Source organism: Canis lupus, chromosome 25 (genome assembly GCF_048164855.1).
Source record: "Canis lupus baileyi chromosome 25, mCanLup2.hap1, whole genome shotgun sequence".
Taxonomy (NCBI): domain Eukaryota; kingdom Metazoa; phylum Chordata; class Mammalia; order Carnivora; family Canidae; genus Canis; species Canis lupus.
The window spans coordinates 45,596,546-45,612,785 of record NC_132862.1 but is presented as its reverse complement, the minus strand read 5'-3'; the positions used below and the strand labels follow the sequence as shown (position 1 = coordinate 45,612,785).

The 16,240-nt window shown below is 41.9% G+C and overlaps 1 protein-coding gene across 2 annotated transcripts in view; it reads left to right on the top strand.

Moving 5' to 3' along the window:
- ATP6V1E1 (ATPase H+ transporting V1 subunit E1) overlaps positions 1–15,986 on the top strand; it is a 34,563-nt gene extending 18,577 nt beyond the window's left edge. For both annotated transcript variants that reach the window (XM_072799682.1, XM_072799681.1), the window contains exons 3-9: positions 1,181–1,290; positions 1,708–1,774; positions 7,058–7,147; positions 8,094–8,162; positions 10,648–10,742; positions 13,598–13,685; positions 15,391–15,986. In XM_072799682.1, coding sequence (XP_072655783.1) covers positions 1,181–1,290; positions 1,708–1,774; positions 7,058–7,147; positions 8,094–8,162; positions 10,648–10,742; positions 13,598–13,685; positions 15,391–15,453 — 582 coding nt within the window. In that variant the 3' untranslated portion in view covers positions 15,454–15,986. The remainder of the gene's footprint in view (positions 1–1,180; positions 1,291–1,707; positions 1,775–7,057; positions 7,148–8,093; positions 8,163–10,647; positions 10,743–13,597; positions 13,686–15,390) is intronic.
- Positions 15,987–16,240: the final 254 nt, after the last annotated feature.

Sequence of the window (16,240 nt, the reverse complement as noted above, 5' to 3'; positions counted from 1 at the left end):
GAATTAAAGCTAAAACTCTCCGGTAGCTGAGTAATGTGGTTCTCCACTACTCCCTGAACTGGAAAACTACCTGCTACCAGAATTCAGGTCATGATTGTCGTCATCTGATATCACCAGATTTATTTAATGATCTGAAACTGTAATGTTGCTTTGTACTCCAAGTGAAAGGTAAAAATAGAAAAAAAATATTTTTTTAAGATTTTATTTATTTATTCATAGGCACAGAGAGAGAGGGGCAGAGACACAGAGGGAGAAGCAGGCTCCATGCAGGGAGCCCGATGTGGGACTCGTTCCCGGGTCTCCAGGATCACACCCCAGGCTACAGGCGGCACCAAACCACTGCATCACCGGGGCTGCCCTAGAAAAAAATTTTTTAAAAACTGCTCAGTAATTTGCACTGATAAAACAGCTTACACATATGTAACTTATTTTAAAAGGGCTATTAGATTTATTTATTTGGCCTATGAGGAAAGATAGATTGATTGATTGATTGATTGATTGATTGATTTTAAAGAGAGGCACAGGGAGGAAGAGAATCTTAAGCAGGCTCCACATTCAGCCTGGTGCCCAACATGGGGCTCGATCTCACAACCCTGAGATCAAGATCTGCGCTGAAATCAAGTCAGATGGCTTAATCACTGAGCTACCCAGGCACCCGAAAAATACTATTTTTAATTCTTTTATAAGGGAGGACTAAGACTGAAATTACTTGACCAAATTTTTTTAGGCAGTAACCCAAATCTTCTAAACTCAATTCTATAGTCCCTCTAGTACGCAAGTGGATTAAATTTAGAATACATAATTTTTTTCACGTATTGAATCTTCTGAATATTTCCTATATAACTTTGTGGATGGGTACTCTTATCTTTTTTATTTTTTATGATTTTTTATTTTAGGTAGGCTCCACACCCAACTCATGACCATGGGATCAAGAGCAGCACACTCTACCAGCTAAGCCAGCCAGGTACCCCTGGTACCATTATCCTTGGTCAAATTTTCGGTTTTCTGGTTCATCATTTATGATGAAAATCACTAGTTATCCCTTTTGAGTAAATCAGAAATGATTTTTGAAGATAAGTCATAATAAACTTACTGTTTTTGATATGGAATATGGGGCTACCAGCTGTTTAAAATAAAACTCAAAATCTGGTGTAATGAATTAGTAATAATTCCTTGATAGGCAGAGGAAGAGTTCAACATTGAGAAAGGTCGTCTTGTGCAAACCCAAAGACTGAAGATTATGGAATACTATGAGAAGAAAGAAAAGCAGATTGAGCAGCAGAAGAAAATGTAAGTAGATCCTGGTCACAGTATTCACTAAGGAAACTTTAAAAAGTCAGTGGGACAGAGCAGGTGCTTTGGAGTCAGGCAGCTATGGGTTCAAGTCTTACTTGGACCACTTAAATACTTGTCTGACCTGGGACAAGTTGCTTAATTTCTTTTTCTTCATTTGTGAAAATGGAAGTATCACAGGATTATTGAAAAAAAGTTAGAATAACTGACGTAAAGATTTTATTTTCTCTTTGAAAATAAGTTGGTAAAAAAAAAGTTGGTAGAAATTACTGAATGTATTTCATTCAGGTTCTCTGGAGTATATACAAAGAGAAATATCTATACATACGTAGGAAGTATATGTATTGTGTATTTCTTTCACTGCAGTTTTTTTTATAATGCTCTACTGTAACTATTTTTCCATATCTTTTGCAGTCAGATGTCTAATTTGATGAATCAAGCAAGGCTCAAAGTCCTCAGAGCAAGAGATGACCTTATTACAGTGAGTAATTATTCTCTATTATAAAATTGTTCATTCACTTGCCTGTTACAGAGAATTCATTAGTTAAGAAGTTGAATGAGTTTTAGAGATAAAACATTTCATCTGCGAAATCATTATACTAGGTATCATAATAAATACAAAGTGAAGGGCGCCTGAGTGGCTCAGTTGGTTGTGTCTGACTCTTGATTTCGGCTCAGGCCATGATCTCAGGGTTGTGAGATCGAGTGCCATGTTGGGCTCTGCTGGGCTTGGGGCCTGCTTGGGATTCTCTCTCTCTCTCTCCTCCTCTCTCTCCCTCCCTCTCCTCTTGCTCCCCCCACCACCCCAAGGGGAAAGAAAAGTCTGCTTTGCCATATTAGTTTGAGTAAATTATTATATCTGAGCCTCAGTTTCCTCTTTGGTATCTATTAATTATGATACTTGGTTCAGAGGGCTGAGGTGTTTTTTATATTTATATATATATACTTTTGAAATTATTTAAAAATCAAATTTATATTTGGGCTCCATGCTGGGTTTGGAGCCTACTCTAAAAACTCCACGGTCAGCCCCGGTGGCTCAGCGGTTTAGCGCCACCTTCAGCCCAGAGCGTGATCCTTGAGACCCAGGATCGAGTCCCCACGTCGGGCTCCCTGCATAGAGCCTGTTTCTTTCTTCCTCTGCCTGTATTTCTCATGAGCAAATAAATAAAATCTTAAAAAAAAAAAAAAAAAGGAAACCTGGAGTCAAAATGACAACTGTGACAGCTACTGGGTAGTTGCTGTTATTTGTACAATTCAAGAGTTAAGAGACCTGTAACTTAAATATCTCAGCAGCATTCCTCAAGATGAGTGCCAAGGTTATAACACATATTGTTAAGTGTTGTAATTTGACCAGTCAATAGGTTTTGTGTCTGCCTTATCTAATTTTTTTTAATTATTTTTTTTTAAGATTTTATTTATTCATGAGACACACAGAGAGAAAGGCAGAGATTTTTATGCTGCCCTTTTTTGGGGGGGAATGAGATTTAATAATATTAAAAGCAGAAAAGATAATCTAATCATCATGTAAAAGGTCATCTAATACACTATGGAAACACCTTTGGTAATTTCTACACCCAGTGTGGGGTGTGAGCTTCCAGCCCTGAGATCAAGAGCCAGCCAGGTGCCCTTGATGTGATTTTTTTCACCTACTTAAGTTGTATTTTATTTTTCCAACTTTTTTTTTTTAAGATTTATTTATTCATGAAAAATACAAAGAGAGGCAGAGACACAGGCAAAAGGAGAAGCAGGCTCCCTATGGGGAACTCGATGTGGACTTGATCCTAGGATCCTGGGATGAGGCCCTGAGCCAAAGGCAGATGCTCAACCATGGAGCCACCCAAGCATCCCTAACTTTTTTTTTAACTTTTTTTTTAATCAGATTTTTTTAAAGATTTTATTTATTTATTCATGAGAAATGGAGAGAGAGAGGAAGAGGGAGAAGCAGGCTCTGCACAGGGAGCCGGTCGTGGGACTCGATCCCGGGTCTGTGGGATCATGCCCCGGGCTGAAGCAGCACCAAACCGCTGAGCCACCCGGGCTACCCCTTAAATCAGATTTATACCCAGTGTGGGGCTTTCGAGTCTCATGTTCTACCAACTGAGCCAGCCACATGCCCTATTTTTTTAACTTTTAAAAAATTTAATTTGAAATATTTATTGAATATATTCTTGTAAGCTGTTTTAAATCTTTTTAAAAATCCTTATAAATACAGGGGTGCTTGGATGGCTCAGTTAGTTAAATGTCTGCCTTTGGCTCAGTCATGATCTTAGGGTCCTGGGATTGAGCCCCATATTGGGCTCTGCACTGGGCGTGGAGATTCTCTCCCTCTTGCCCCACCCCCACCCCCTTACTCTCCCCCTCTCAAAAAACCAAAATATAATTATCCAAATTATCCATCATTTTCTTTAGGAGATGGGTTAGGGGAATTGGATTACATTTTATAACTTTGAAATACAAAGTAGCAGTTCAGATCATAGCATACCATCTCCCCCAAATTTCATAGACCTGTCAGTAGCCCAAGAGTTTATTTCCGGAATTGTTACAAACAAAATTCTCTTTCAATACTGGCATCATCTTTCAGTTTTCATTCTATTTTCATTTTATAATTTAGCTTAAGTATACTCTACCCCTAACATGGGGCTTGAACTCACAACCGCAAGATCAAGAGTTGCATGCTCTACCAACTGGGCTGGTCAGGTGCCCCAAGAAGCGTCATATTTAATAGATTGCTAAGGAAACATGAGGAAAAAGCAGTCATGTTGGAGGAGACTAAGAAGCCAAGGGAACAGAAAATTTGAACAAAATGATAATCTAATAGAGCATCTAATGTTTCCAAGAAGGGGGCAGCCCTTCAGTGGCTCAGTGGTTTAGCACCGCCATTGGCTCAGGGCATGATCCTGGGGTCCTGGGATGGAGTCCCACATCGGGTTCCCTGTGTGGAGCCTGCTTCTCCCTCTGCCTGTGTCTCTGCCTCTCTCTCGGTGTCTCTCATGAATAAATAAAATCTTTTAAATAAATAAATTCTTTTGCTGTTGTGGTTTAGTCTGCTTTGTGCAGAATGTATTTGAGAATGACTGTTGGTTATGGGGAAGATTTTGAGGCTCTACTTTCTCTTGAGCCCTCAGGGACTAGAAACATTTTAAAGCTAATCAGACTCAGTATAGTGGAAAGGGTAATAACCTTACAGTTTCTTTAGTAGATTCCTTTATTAGCAGTTACAATAGTAATGCCTCTGTCAGCTAAGTGCTTGAAAGGAAAAGCTGGCTGAGGATCAGTAAGTGGAAATAAAGCCAACCTGATACAACCATTGAGATTATTGCACCATGGGAAAAATGTGAAAAAGAAAGTGATGATCTCCTAATAATTACATATTTAGAAGAAAAATAATGTCCTTTTGGACATTTTGTTAACTGTTTTGGCTTTTTTTTTTTTTTTTTTTTTTTAAGATTTTATTTATTTATTCATGAGAGACAGAGAGGCAGAGAAACAGGCAGAGAGAGAAGCAGGCTCCATGCTGGGAAGCCCAATGTGGGACTCAATCCCGGGACTCCAGGATCACGCCCTGGGCCGAAGGCAGGTGCTAAACGCTGAACCACCCAGGGATCCCCATCTTTTTACTTTTTATTAAAAGCTTTTTATAAATAAATAAATAATAAGGAAAGGAAAGGATGAAAGCTTTTTTTTTTTTAAGGGCAGCCTGGGTGGCTCAGCGGTTTAGCACCGCCTTCAGTCCAGGGCAGGATCCTGGAGACCCGGGATCGAGTCCCATGTCAGTCTCCCTGTATGGAGCCTGCTTCTCCCTCTGCCTGTGTCTCTGCCTCTCTCTCTGTGTATGTCTCTCTCATGAATTTTTTATAAAAATTTTTTTTTAATTGGCTCTAAAGTGAGTACTTCTGATATTTAAAAATATCTTGGTATGTTTGTACTTAGTAGATGTCAAATAGATGTTTGCTTGAAATTAGATGCCTGAGTGAGTGTCAGAGTGCCTTCCCGTAGGCATGGGAGTGAGAGCTCACTACACATGCTGTGTCCTGCACAGCAGTGATTCTCAGATGGGTGAGGATCAATGGTAACTCTAAGAACCAAATAAAGGGCTTTTCCATATTGAGGGCTATTTCTTCCTCTCCACCCTTTCTCCCCAAACTCGAATTGGCATCTAGGTGAGCATGTGTCTCTCCTTCCTCCTTAAAGTACCAAAAACCATAGCTTTCCAAAGATCATACTAAGTAGAATAGACTGTGTAGAACAGTTTGAGTCAGAGGCATTATCTCTGCCTTTTAAAAGACCTGACTCGGGCAGCCCGGGTGGCTCAGTGGTTTAGTGCCGCCTTCAGCCCAGGGCATGATCCTGGAGACCCAGGATTGAGTTCCACGTCGGGCTCCCTGCATGGAGCCTGCTTCTCCCTCTGCCTGTGTCTCTGCCACACACACCACCCCCCCCCCATGTCTCTCATGAATAAATAAAATCTTTAAATAAAAGACCTGACGACTCTTTTCACCAATAAGCCAATAAATGGTGAGTAATTTTCACTGTGTTCTCTCATCCATAAGCGATGTTTCCTGATAATCCTTTTTAATTTTTTGTTTTAGCTATTTTTACTATAGAAGTTTTTTTTTTAGGATTTTATTTATTCATGAGAGACACAGAGAGAGAGGCAGAGACACAGGCAGAGGGAGAAAGAAGCAGGCTCCACACAGGAAGTCCCAGGACTCCAGGGATCATGCCTTGAGCTGAAGAAAATTGAAATCATTGGTGGCTGGGGGGATGAGGTGAATAGGTGATGGGGATCAAGGAGAGCACTTTTGTGATGAGCACCAGGTGATGTAAGGAAGTGTTAAATCACTATATTGTGCCCCAAAACTAATATTATACTGTATGTTAACTAACTGGAATTTAAATAGAAGTTTTAGGGGTGTTTGGGTGGCACAGTCAATTGAGTGTCTTATTCTTGGCCCCAGGTCTTGATCTCAGGGTCATGCATGGGATTTGAGCCCCGGCTTCAGCCTCTGTGTTCAGTGTCAAATCTGCTTATCCCTCTCCCTCTGCTATTCCTTCTGTTCTCTTTTTCTCTAGAATAATAAAATCTTTAAAAAACTTTAAAGAGGGGATCCCTGGGTGGCTCAGCGGTTTGGCGCCTGCCTTCAGCCCAGGGCATGATCCTGGAGTCCCGGGATCGAGTCCCATAACAGGTTCCCTGCATGGAGCCTGCTTCTCCCTCTGTGTGTCTGCCTCTCTGTCTCTCTGTCTCTCATGAATAAATAAATAAAATCTTTAACAAAAAAAAAAAAGAAAATTGAAATCATTGATAATCTAGCATTCCAGAGGTAAACATTGTTGACACTTCATTCTCCATCCATATGTTTTTTTCTTAAAAAAAAAAAAAAAGGAATTATCTTGCACAGCAGTCTTTTTTGCACAGCAGTCTTAATAGCTTTTTATTTAAATCTATGTCCTCAAAAAAAATAAATCTATGTAATGTAGCTCTTTCCATGTTAGTTAATTTTGTAGGTTTTTGGACTGATTGATAATCTGGGCCAGTTGAGCATGAACTCCCTGGAAGCTGTGATGTTGCTTCCTGCTTCCTTGTATCAATGTAGAGTACTTAACACAGCATTTGGTATATGGTGTATTTTGGAATGTGTGTTGAATGAAAACGGTGATGCAATGTGAAGCCATTGGGCATGAACCAGGACCATCCTCACAGTGGGTTCTAAGCCAGTTAACCCAGCTGTGTGGATAACTTTTTTCTTTATACCCCTTGTAGGACCTACTAAATGAAGCAAAACAGAGACTCAGCAAAGTGGTAAAAGATACAACCAGGTACCAAGTGCTGCTGGATGGACTGGTCCTCCAGGTAATTTATGGGTTTGACCTACTACGGGTAGCCACAGTTCTCACAAAATTGACAAGATGTGTTAAAGACCAGCTCTGTTTTGTTCCTATTTTTCATCTTCCTGCACTTTTTTTTTTTTTTTTCTCTTACTAGTCCTTTAGAACTTAGAAGTCAAATTTGCTTACAGTCTCTCAGCCTTAAACTTGCCTAATTTGAGGAGCATCTGGCTGACTGAGTTGGTTAAGCATCTGGCTCTTGATTTCGGCTCCGGTTGTGATCTCAGGGTTGTGAGACCAGCCACGTGTTGGGTTCTGTGCTGGGCAGGGAGTCTGCTCAAGATTCTCTCTCTCCTTCCCCTTTCCTCTCACTCTAAAAACAAACACAAATGAAAAAACTTACTTTGACTTCACCACTAAAATACTTGCTTTAGTTTTGTGGATTCAGACCAAAGACAATATACGTTTTAAATGTTTGCTGCTTGCTTGTGAATTCTTACGTTACTTAGGTTAATTATAATAACATTTATTTGGTTTCCAATTCAGTTGATTTTTTTTTTTTCAATTCAGTTGATGTTAAGAGAAGATTTCCATATAAATTTTTTTCTGCCATTGGAGCACTGGATATACTTCTCTGTTTGTGATATAAAAGCTTCTTTCCATGTTCTCATACTATGTATTCTTTTTCCAAACTACATGAAAGAATTATAAAAATATTTTATTTTGGGGTAGCCTGGGTGGCTCAGGAGTTTAGCGCCATCTTCAGCCCAGGGTGTGATCCCGGAGACCCGGGATCAAGTCCCACGTCTGGCTCCCTGCATGGAGCCTGCTTCTCCCTCTGCCTATGTCTGTGCCTCTCTCTCTGTGTGTCTCTCATTAATAAATAATTAAAATCTTTTAAAAAAAATTATTCTGATGTTGAATTTTATAAATTGGGTTTCCTACTAATTGCATCTGATTGTGTCTTACAGGGTTTGTACCAATTGTTGGAGCCCCGAATGATTGTTCGTTGCAGGAAACAGGATTTCCCTCTGGTAAAGGTAAAGAGCTTAAAGAAGAAAACAGTTTTGTTTTCTTTTTTAAAAAAATATATTAAAACATTAGAGATGAAATGTGTGCTTTCATAGAGGATAGCTCAACCACGGAAATTAGAGGTATCTTGAACACATTACAGGTGGTAACTTAAGTGTACCTAAGCCTCTGATGTCTTTTCTTAAAGAGGTCAAGTTGCACCTTTGGAGTTAGTACCCTCCTCCCTTTTTGGAAGCTCTATCGTGCCATAATCTTTTGAAAATTCATCAATAAAAACAGCACTACTCGCTTGGAGCAAAGATGAGCAATACCATCTAAAAAAGACAAGCTACTCCCAGACTGGCAGGGCTTGGCTATAACCTAATGCATTCTGTAACTGGGGAAAGAAAGCGGGTACGAGAAAAAAGAATGTGGGTTTCAGCAGTGAAAACAAAACTGCAGGGGTTCCCTGGGTGGCTCAGCAATTTAACATCTGTCTTCGGCCCAGGGCGTGATCCTGGGGTCCCGGGATTGAGTCCCACACTGGGCTCCCTGCATGGAGCCGGCTTCTCCCTCTGCTTGTGTCTCTGCCTCTCTCTGTGTCTCTCATGAATAAATAAATAAACTATTTGGAAAAAAACAAAACAAAACAGAACTGCAGTCCCAGAGGCAAATACTGAGGTGTTAGTCCATATCCTAAGAGAGAAGATGTCGGGTCTGGGAAATGGCCCCTGGTGCCATGGAAAGTCCTTAAAGGCTGTAGCATTAGGTGGGTGCTCTAGACCAAAGGGCCCTTGAATCAGAATGAACTCCCCTAGCTTTCATTCTGTATCATCGAATTGCCTTTTTTTTTTTTTTTTTTTTAATTTTTATTTATTTATTTATTTATGATAGTCACAGAGAGAGAGAGAGAGACAGGCAGAGACACAGGCAGAGGGAGAAGCAGGCTCCATGCACCGGGAGCCCGATGTGGGATTCGATCCCGGGTCTCCAGGATCGGGCCCTGGGCCAAAGGCAGGCACCAAAACGCTGCGCCACCCAGGGATCCCCATCGAATTGCCTTTAACAAAAAAAAAAAAAAAAACAAGCAGGAGGAGTGGTAGGGAGAGGGAGAAGCAGGTCCCCCTGCTGAAGAGGAAGCTAATGGGGAGGGGGGATCAAATTGCTCTTAAGGTTAGAATTCTTCCCTGCGGGCCGCCTGGCTCGCTCAGTCAGAAGAGCATGTGACTCTTGATCTCATGGTTGTGAATTGGAGCCCCATTTGGGTGTAGAGGGTACTTAAATAAATAAAACTTGGTCATGATCTAGGGGTCATGGAATTGAGTCCTTCAGTGAGGAGCCTGCTTCTCCCTCTCCCTCCCTCTGCCTGCCATTCCTCCTGCTTATGCTCTCTCTCTCCCTCTGTCAAATAAAGAAAATCTTTATTTTTTTTTTTTAAGATTTTATTTATTCATAGAGACACAGAGAGAGAGGCAGAGAGGCAGACACACAGGCAGAGGGAGAAGTAGGCACCATGCAGGGCCTGATGTGGAACTCGATCCAGGGTCTCCAGGATCACGCCCTGGGCTGCAGGCGGCGCTAAACCGCTGCACCACCGGGGCTGCCCAAGAAAATCTTTAAATAAATAAACAAAATTCTTCCATGCAGCCTGCTTTCAGGCAAAGATTGAGTACTTAGTCCCTTAGCAATTATATATCTTACTATAAATTAATGTAATATGTAATGTAATCGCATTCTTAACTATAATTTGTCTCCCAAGTAACTTGTCCCCTAAGAAAGAAAATATGCCAGCTGGAGAACACAGGTGCCCATTCCCCTCACTCTCCACTATAAATTAATAAATTGTGAGTCTCATTTATAACCCATGCCAGTAACCTAAATCTACGTTTGTGCTGTGTCATTTATGAAGCCACAAAGCAGAGCTAGACATACCAGAGAGCTCCCCAAGGTGATGAGCACTCTTTGTAGGCAGGTCTGAGTTGTCAACTGAAGTTCCTATAAGAAAATACTATTTACACATTTACTCATGCACAGTTATTTATTTAGATAGGACTTTCCACTAATTATGTTTTACCACACTAATTACAGTATAGCATTTTGTTTTCCTAGTAGGGATATTCTAGGGCACCTGTGTGGCTCAGTCAGTTAAGCATCTGCTTTCAGCTCAGGTCATAATCTCAGGTCCTGGGATCGAGCTCTGCTCTGCAGGGAGTCTGCTTCTCTCTCTGTCAAGTAAAATCTTTTTTTTTTTTTTTTAAGATTTTATTTATTTATTCATGAGAGACACACAGAAAGGCAGAGGGAGAAGCAGGCTCCACGCAGGGAGCCTGACAGACTCAATCCCGGGACTCCAGGATCATGCCCTGGGCCAAAGGCGGTGCTATACTGCTGCGCCACCAGGGCTGCCTTGTCAAATAAAATCTTAAAAAAAAAAAGTTGCTTGTACAGTTGGCTGATTTTATTTGGATACCTGTAGTTTTTCCTAAAACCTTTCATTATTTTCTGTTTTTCTAGGCTGCAGTGCAAAAAGCAATTCCTATGTATAAAATTGCCACCAAAAAAGATGTTGATGTCCAAATTGATCAGGAATCCTACCTGCCTGAGGAAATGTAAGGCATATTCCTGCTCTTACCATCTAAACTTCTTTCAATACGAGAATGGCCTTATTCTGGGTCTTGTTGAGAGTTTTCTGAGTCACTCTTCTCCATAAGAGTACAAGTGTGACTGTGTGCCACTTGTGACTCTTGCTGTTTTTCCTGGCAGTCCTGTGTTCTCCCTTGTTAACCAGCCAGACAGACATACTTTGAAAGTCTGAAAAGAGCTAGCATCCTCTGGTCACTTAATTTATTCTGCAGGGGCAGCACTAGTTCTTTGCCCAGAATTCAAAGCTGGGTCTAGATCTCTGTGTTAGATGGTGAGGAAGATAATTGAGTTTCTTAGAAATAAGACAAGTAGTCACGTATGATAGTGATTACTATATAGACTAATAGAACCTAATAGTTAGGTTCCTTAGATACAGAATTGCGAATGTGAGTGGTACTTCTGCCGTGAGGAAATGACAGGACATTTCTTAAAGATCCCTGGTAAGCTCGATGCAGCTGAGATCGGCAGTAGGCACTCTTGACAGGGTTAGAGCCAAGATCGCTTCTTCTGTGTCTGATGCCGCGTAGGCACGCATTGACCAACCTTGCAGAAAGTCCTTGGGACATGCGATCCTAGTCGAAAGCACCAGACCTAGGTTTGAGTCTTGAGTTGGCTTTTATTAGCTGTGGGACCTGGAGACTGAATTCCGTCATGTTTAAAATGGAATCAGCATTTTTTTTTCCATGAAGTGAAGAAAGGAGATGAGATCATACATAAATGTGAAAATGCTTTTATACACTGAGAAGGTATGTAAGCTAGTGAACAAAGCTTTGGTATTATCATTAGATTTAGATCTCTCTACTCGGCCACACTAGCAAATCTAAGCTTGCTAGTCTTAGACTAATTGTTTCATCTCACGGAGCCTTGATTTCCTCATCTCTAAAGTGAGATAATAGCACAGAATTCTTGGAAGTTTCAATGAGATCCTGTCTACATAGCACTTCCATGTGATACCTGGTACCTGCAATATACACAGTAACTCAGCTGTCAGTCATCGTTGTGGAGATCGAGCAGATGGGATATAAAACACTTAGTTCAGCATCTGTCTGGTAAAGAATGAGTTTCAGGGCAGCCTGGTAGTGCAGCGGTTTGGCGCCGCCTTCAGCCCAGGGTGCGATCCTGGGTCTCCAGGATCGCACCCCGGGCTGCAGGCGGCGCCAAACCGCTGCACCACTGGGGCTGGCCCCCCCACCCCCCCCAATGTCTCTATGAATAAATAAAATCTTCAAAAAAAAAAAGAATGAATTTCAGTCTTGAAACTTTTGGGGCCACGTGTTTTGAATGCCAGGGTTTAGAAAAGCAATAAAGTCCATATAACACATGTGACACAATATCCTCAGCAGGGGGCAATCCCGGTGGCTCAGTGGTTTAGCGCCGCCTGCAGCCCAGGGTGTGATCCTGGAGTCCCAGGATCTAGTCCCACGTCAGGCTCCCTGCATGGAGCCTGCCTCTCCCTCTGCCTGTCTCTGCCTCTCTCTCTCTCTCTCCTCCCTGTGCATTCTCATGAAAAAATAAATAAAAACTAAAAAAAAAAAAAAATCCTCAGCAGGGCCTGAGGCTTGAGGCTTCATCCTCCCCACACTCCCCATGGTGATCAAATGTACTAATATTTCTGAATGGGAACATTCACTCTGCAAGGGATAAACGCATAAAGGTTCGTTAGTCACTTGCTGCCAGATGACTAGAGGTCAGTTTAGCTTTTAGAGATACACAAATTAACTTTTTTTCTGACAGCTTATTGAATTTCAGAATTGTAGATAAGGAGCTATAGACTTCTTCCGGTGCTGATTTAAAGTAGAATTTTAAATATTGTGGTTTTATTCATTTAAGTGATCATTTTATTCAGTCTGTTTCAGCCTGTTTACTTGTTTGTAAAATGGTGAGGATACCCACCAAGACTCCCATAGGGCTCCTGGGAACACAGAAGCCGTGATCAGCCCTGGGTTTTATGTGGAGCGAGCGCCTGGCACACAGGCGACATTCTCACATGTGGTGGTCTTCCTGCCCTTTCTCCCTCCGTGAGAACAGTGTTGTATCACAGACAGTGGGGTGAGGATTTCAGCAAAGAGCCAGCCACGTCCTTATGAAGGATATAGTCTGTTTAGAGAAACCAAAAACATGAAACATGCCAGGGGGAGGGAGGATAGATTAAGAAAATAATATTAACATCATCATCCATTAAAGTTTTCCAGAGAAAATTTGTAAAACTTTTTCCTAGGCTTTGTCACATAGCCTGCTTATTTCAAGAAATATTTGATAAAATTCTCGTGGAGCAAAAGAATTTCATTCCCGGAGGCTCCCTGTAATAGAATTTGACTTATCTGCCTTAAGGCTCGAAGTGCTAGGAACTTTGGAACGGGAATGCCAGGAGTGAGGTATGCTGGGGCCAGGACTTCCTCAGGGCGAGTTTGGCAAGATTACGGCGGTACCTTTAATCAGCTACACAGTACAGTCGTGAATATGGCCTTATCAGTACCCCTGGTAATTGGCAGGATTCTTTAGGTAACATTCAGATGGGACTTGATTGATTTGCAAACTAGGACTTTTCATTTTGTTGGGGAGATACAGGTGTTATAACATAAAATCAGATTGGCACGTAGCAGTCACTTGGTAAATGATAATCATTGTCAACATGCATACCTTAAATCTTCAGAAGCTTTCTGAATTTGTTTGAAGCTTTTTGCATAGGTTTTTGAACCCTGTAGAGTGTTTAGACCCTCCACACACCAAAATGGCTTTCTTCTCAGGGAAGAAGGTAAATGTACCATTTGTCCGTCTTCCTCCAATCTATAAAAATTGTTGTTTCCTGTGTTCTTTGTAGAGCTGGTGGAGTGGAGATCTATAATGGGGATCGTAAAATAAAGGTTTCCAATACTCTAGAAAGCCGGCTGGACCTCATAGCCCAGCAGGTGAGTATGGGAATACATCTCCTGTTACTTCAAAGTGGTGCAGAGAACATATGTCCATTTGCTGGTATTTGGGGTTTGGCACTCTACATCTTGTGGCGTTTTCTTGAGAAGAATGGGGAGTAGGCACGCAGTGGCCTTTACTGCAGTGCTACCGTAACTGGAGCCTGGACTTGGGGTCGAACAAGGGTTTTGTTTCTTGAGGATTCTAATGTATACATTTTACTGCATGTGGAGGTGCTGATCAGAGTTGTTTCTCCGGTAATGATGAGAACTAAAGTACATATTGTTTAAAGGCATCTGCACAGGGCTGCTGGCTCTTCAGATATTTCCAGGTTTGTACAAATGAACTGTAGGAAACAACCCAGGAAAATTCAGGTGTCTCAAAATGCTGGGCCTCTTTCAGCAGTGGTAGGCTGCTGCTGGGGCAGCTGGCTTGTCTTAGAGTGAAAGCACTTGGACCTTCAGCCCTCAACCTGTGTCCCCATTAGAGTGGCCACTACCTGCACATGAATAAAGCAAAAATAAGTAAAATTAAGAATTGAGTCCCATGGTTGCACTAGCTGCATGTTGGATGCACAGTAACCACACGTGGCCAGTGGCCTCTCTATTGGACAGTACAGCCTTAGAAATTTGAAGTTAAATCATAAGGGTTTTTCAGTTGCCATAATGAACAAGTGCCTCAGCACAAATTTGTGTGTGTGTTGTCCTTGGTGCGTAGTAGACACTCAGTAACTGTTGAAAGAAAGAACATAGGTGATACTAAGGGATCATCTCTTCTCCCTACATTACAGTTTAACTGAAGCCTTGAACAATAATGGCTTTAGTTTGAGGTTTTTTTTCTTCATCCCCTTTAAGCATTAGTCAGTCATAACCACAGATTAGCTATTGGTTAAGTTTATTGCCAGGGATTCTGTTACAGTTTTTTTTGGATAAGTAAAGGTACAGACTTGATGCCCTTAGCTTTATGATTTCCTTCCTGGCTACATAGGGGTCAGTGGCTTGCCACTTGTAGTTAAGATACACAGTTTTGGGGCACCTGGGGGCTCAGTCGGTTAAGCATCTGACTGCTGATTTCCGCTCAGGCCATAATGGCAGGGTTCTGGGATCGAGTGCCACATTGGACCCCATGCTGAGTGGGAAGTCTGCTTGAGATTTTCTCTTCTCCCTCTGCCCCCTGCCCCACCCCGTGCGTACTCCCTCTTTCTCTCTCTCTAAAATAAATGAAATCTTTTTTTTTTTTTAAGATTTTATTTATTTATTCATGAGAGACACAGAGCAAGAGTGAGAGCGCGCGAGAGAGACAGAGACACAGGCAGAGGGAGAAGCAGGCTCCAGGCAGGGAGCCTGATGCTGGACTCGATCCCCGGTCTCCAGGATCATGCCCTGGACTGAAGGTGGCGCTAAACCACTGAGCCACCCGGGCTGCCCTTTTTTTTTTTTTTTTTTTTAAGAGATTTTATTTATTTATTCATGAGAGAGACACAGGCAGAGGGAGAAGCAGGCTCCATGCAGGGAACCCGACGTGGGACTCGATCCCTGGTCTCCAGGATCATGCCCTGGACTGAAGGTGGCGTTAAACCGCCGAGCCACCTGGGCTGCCCTAAAATAAATAAAATCTTAAAAAAAAAAAAAAAAAAGATGTGCAGTGCTTTCCAAATTCTCCAGTTAATAACACTTACTCATTAAAAAACTTATTTCTTCACAGATGATGCCAGAAGTACGGGGAGCCTTATTTGGTGCAAATGCCAACAGGAAGTTTTTGGACTAAACCTTTGGGAGCGGTAGAGTTCATCCACTGCTCTCCTGCTGTGGCATGGAAGTTTCTGACATTTGAAGAAACGAGATATCTGTGTGGCTTCCTCTTCCCTGTTCTCATAGTCTGTATTTGTCAGTGGATACTCTGTGTAACTAATGCCCTTATCCTAATTGTTGACAATAGAGAAAGTTTCACTTCATATAATCAGGAAAGTTCCTTTTTAGCTTATCTAAAAGTAGCACAACTTTCATCGGCTTGTGTAGTGTGAAGGTGAGGGTATCAGATGGTGGTCACAGGGGCTTCACCAAGTCTCCGCTCTTCCTCCAGTCTTCCAGTTCTTGAGCCTAGAGGGGATGTGTACGGTGATCTCTGACATGAAGTCTTTGCTCTTAGGCTTAAAGTGCATGGGGGCCGTGCATTCCTCCCAGCAGTAGTCGCTTCACCGCTAACCTGTTTGGGCCTAGAAGTGTTCCTCATCTGTAAATGTGATTTAAAACCTAAGCCATGAATATGTCTTATTTATTAAAACAAAAGGTTTACGTGGATGTCATTGTGATTTATTATATGCAAGGCACTGCAAGTCTCTGGTTTGCGAGGGTGAAGTTCTTACGGAGGTATCTAGAAAAGCAGCATTTTCCTAATCCCTGTAGCCTTTGCTGGTTGACAGCTGTCACTACTTGAAACCATTAGCCCTCTGTCCTCTGGCATTTCCTGCTCATTTTTACCAGACCCTTCTCCAGTAGTTGTCCACCCAGCCCAGGTGATCTTTTGTGCACACCACACACAGGTGTTCAGGATC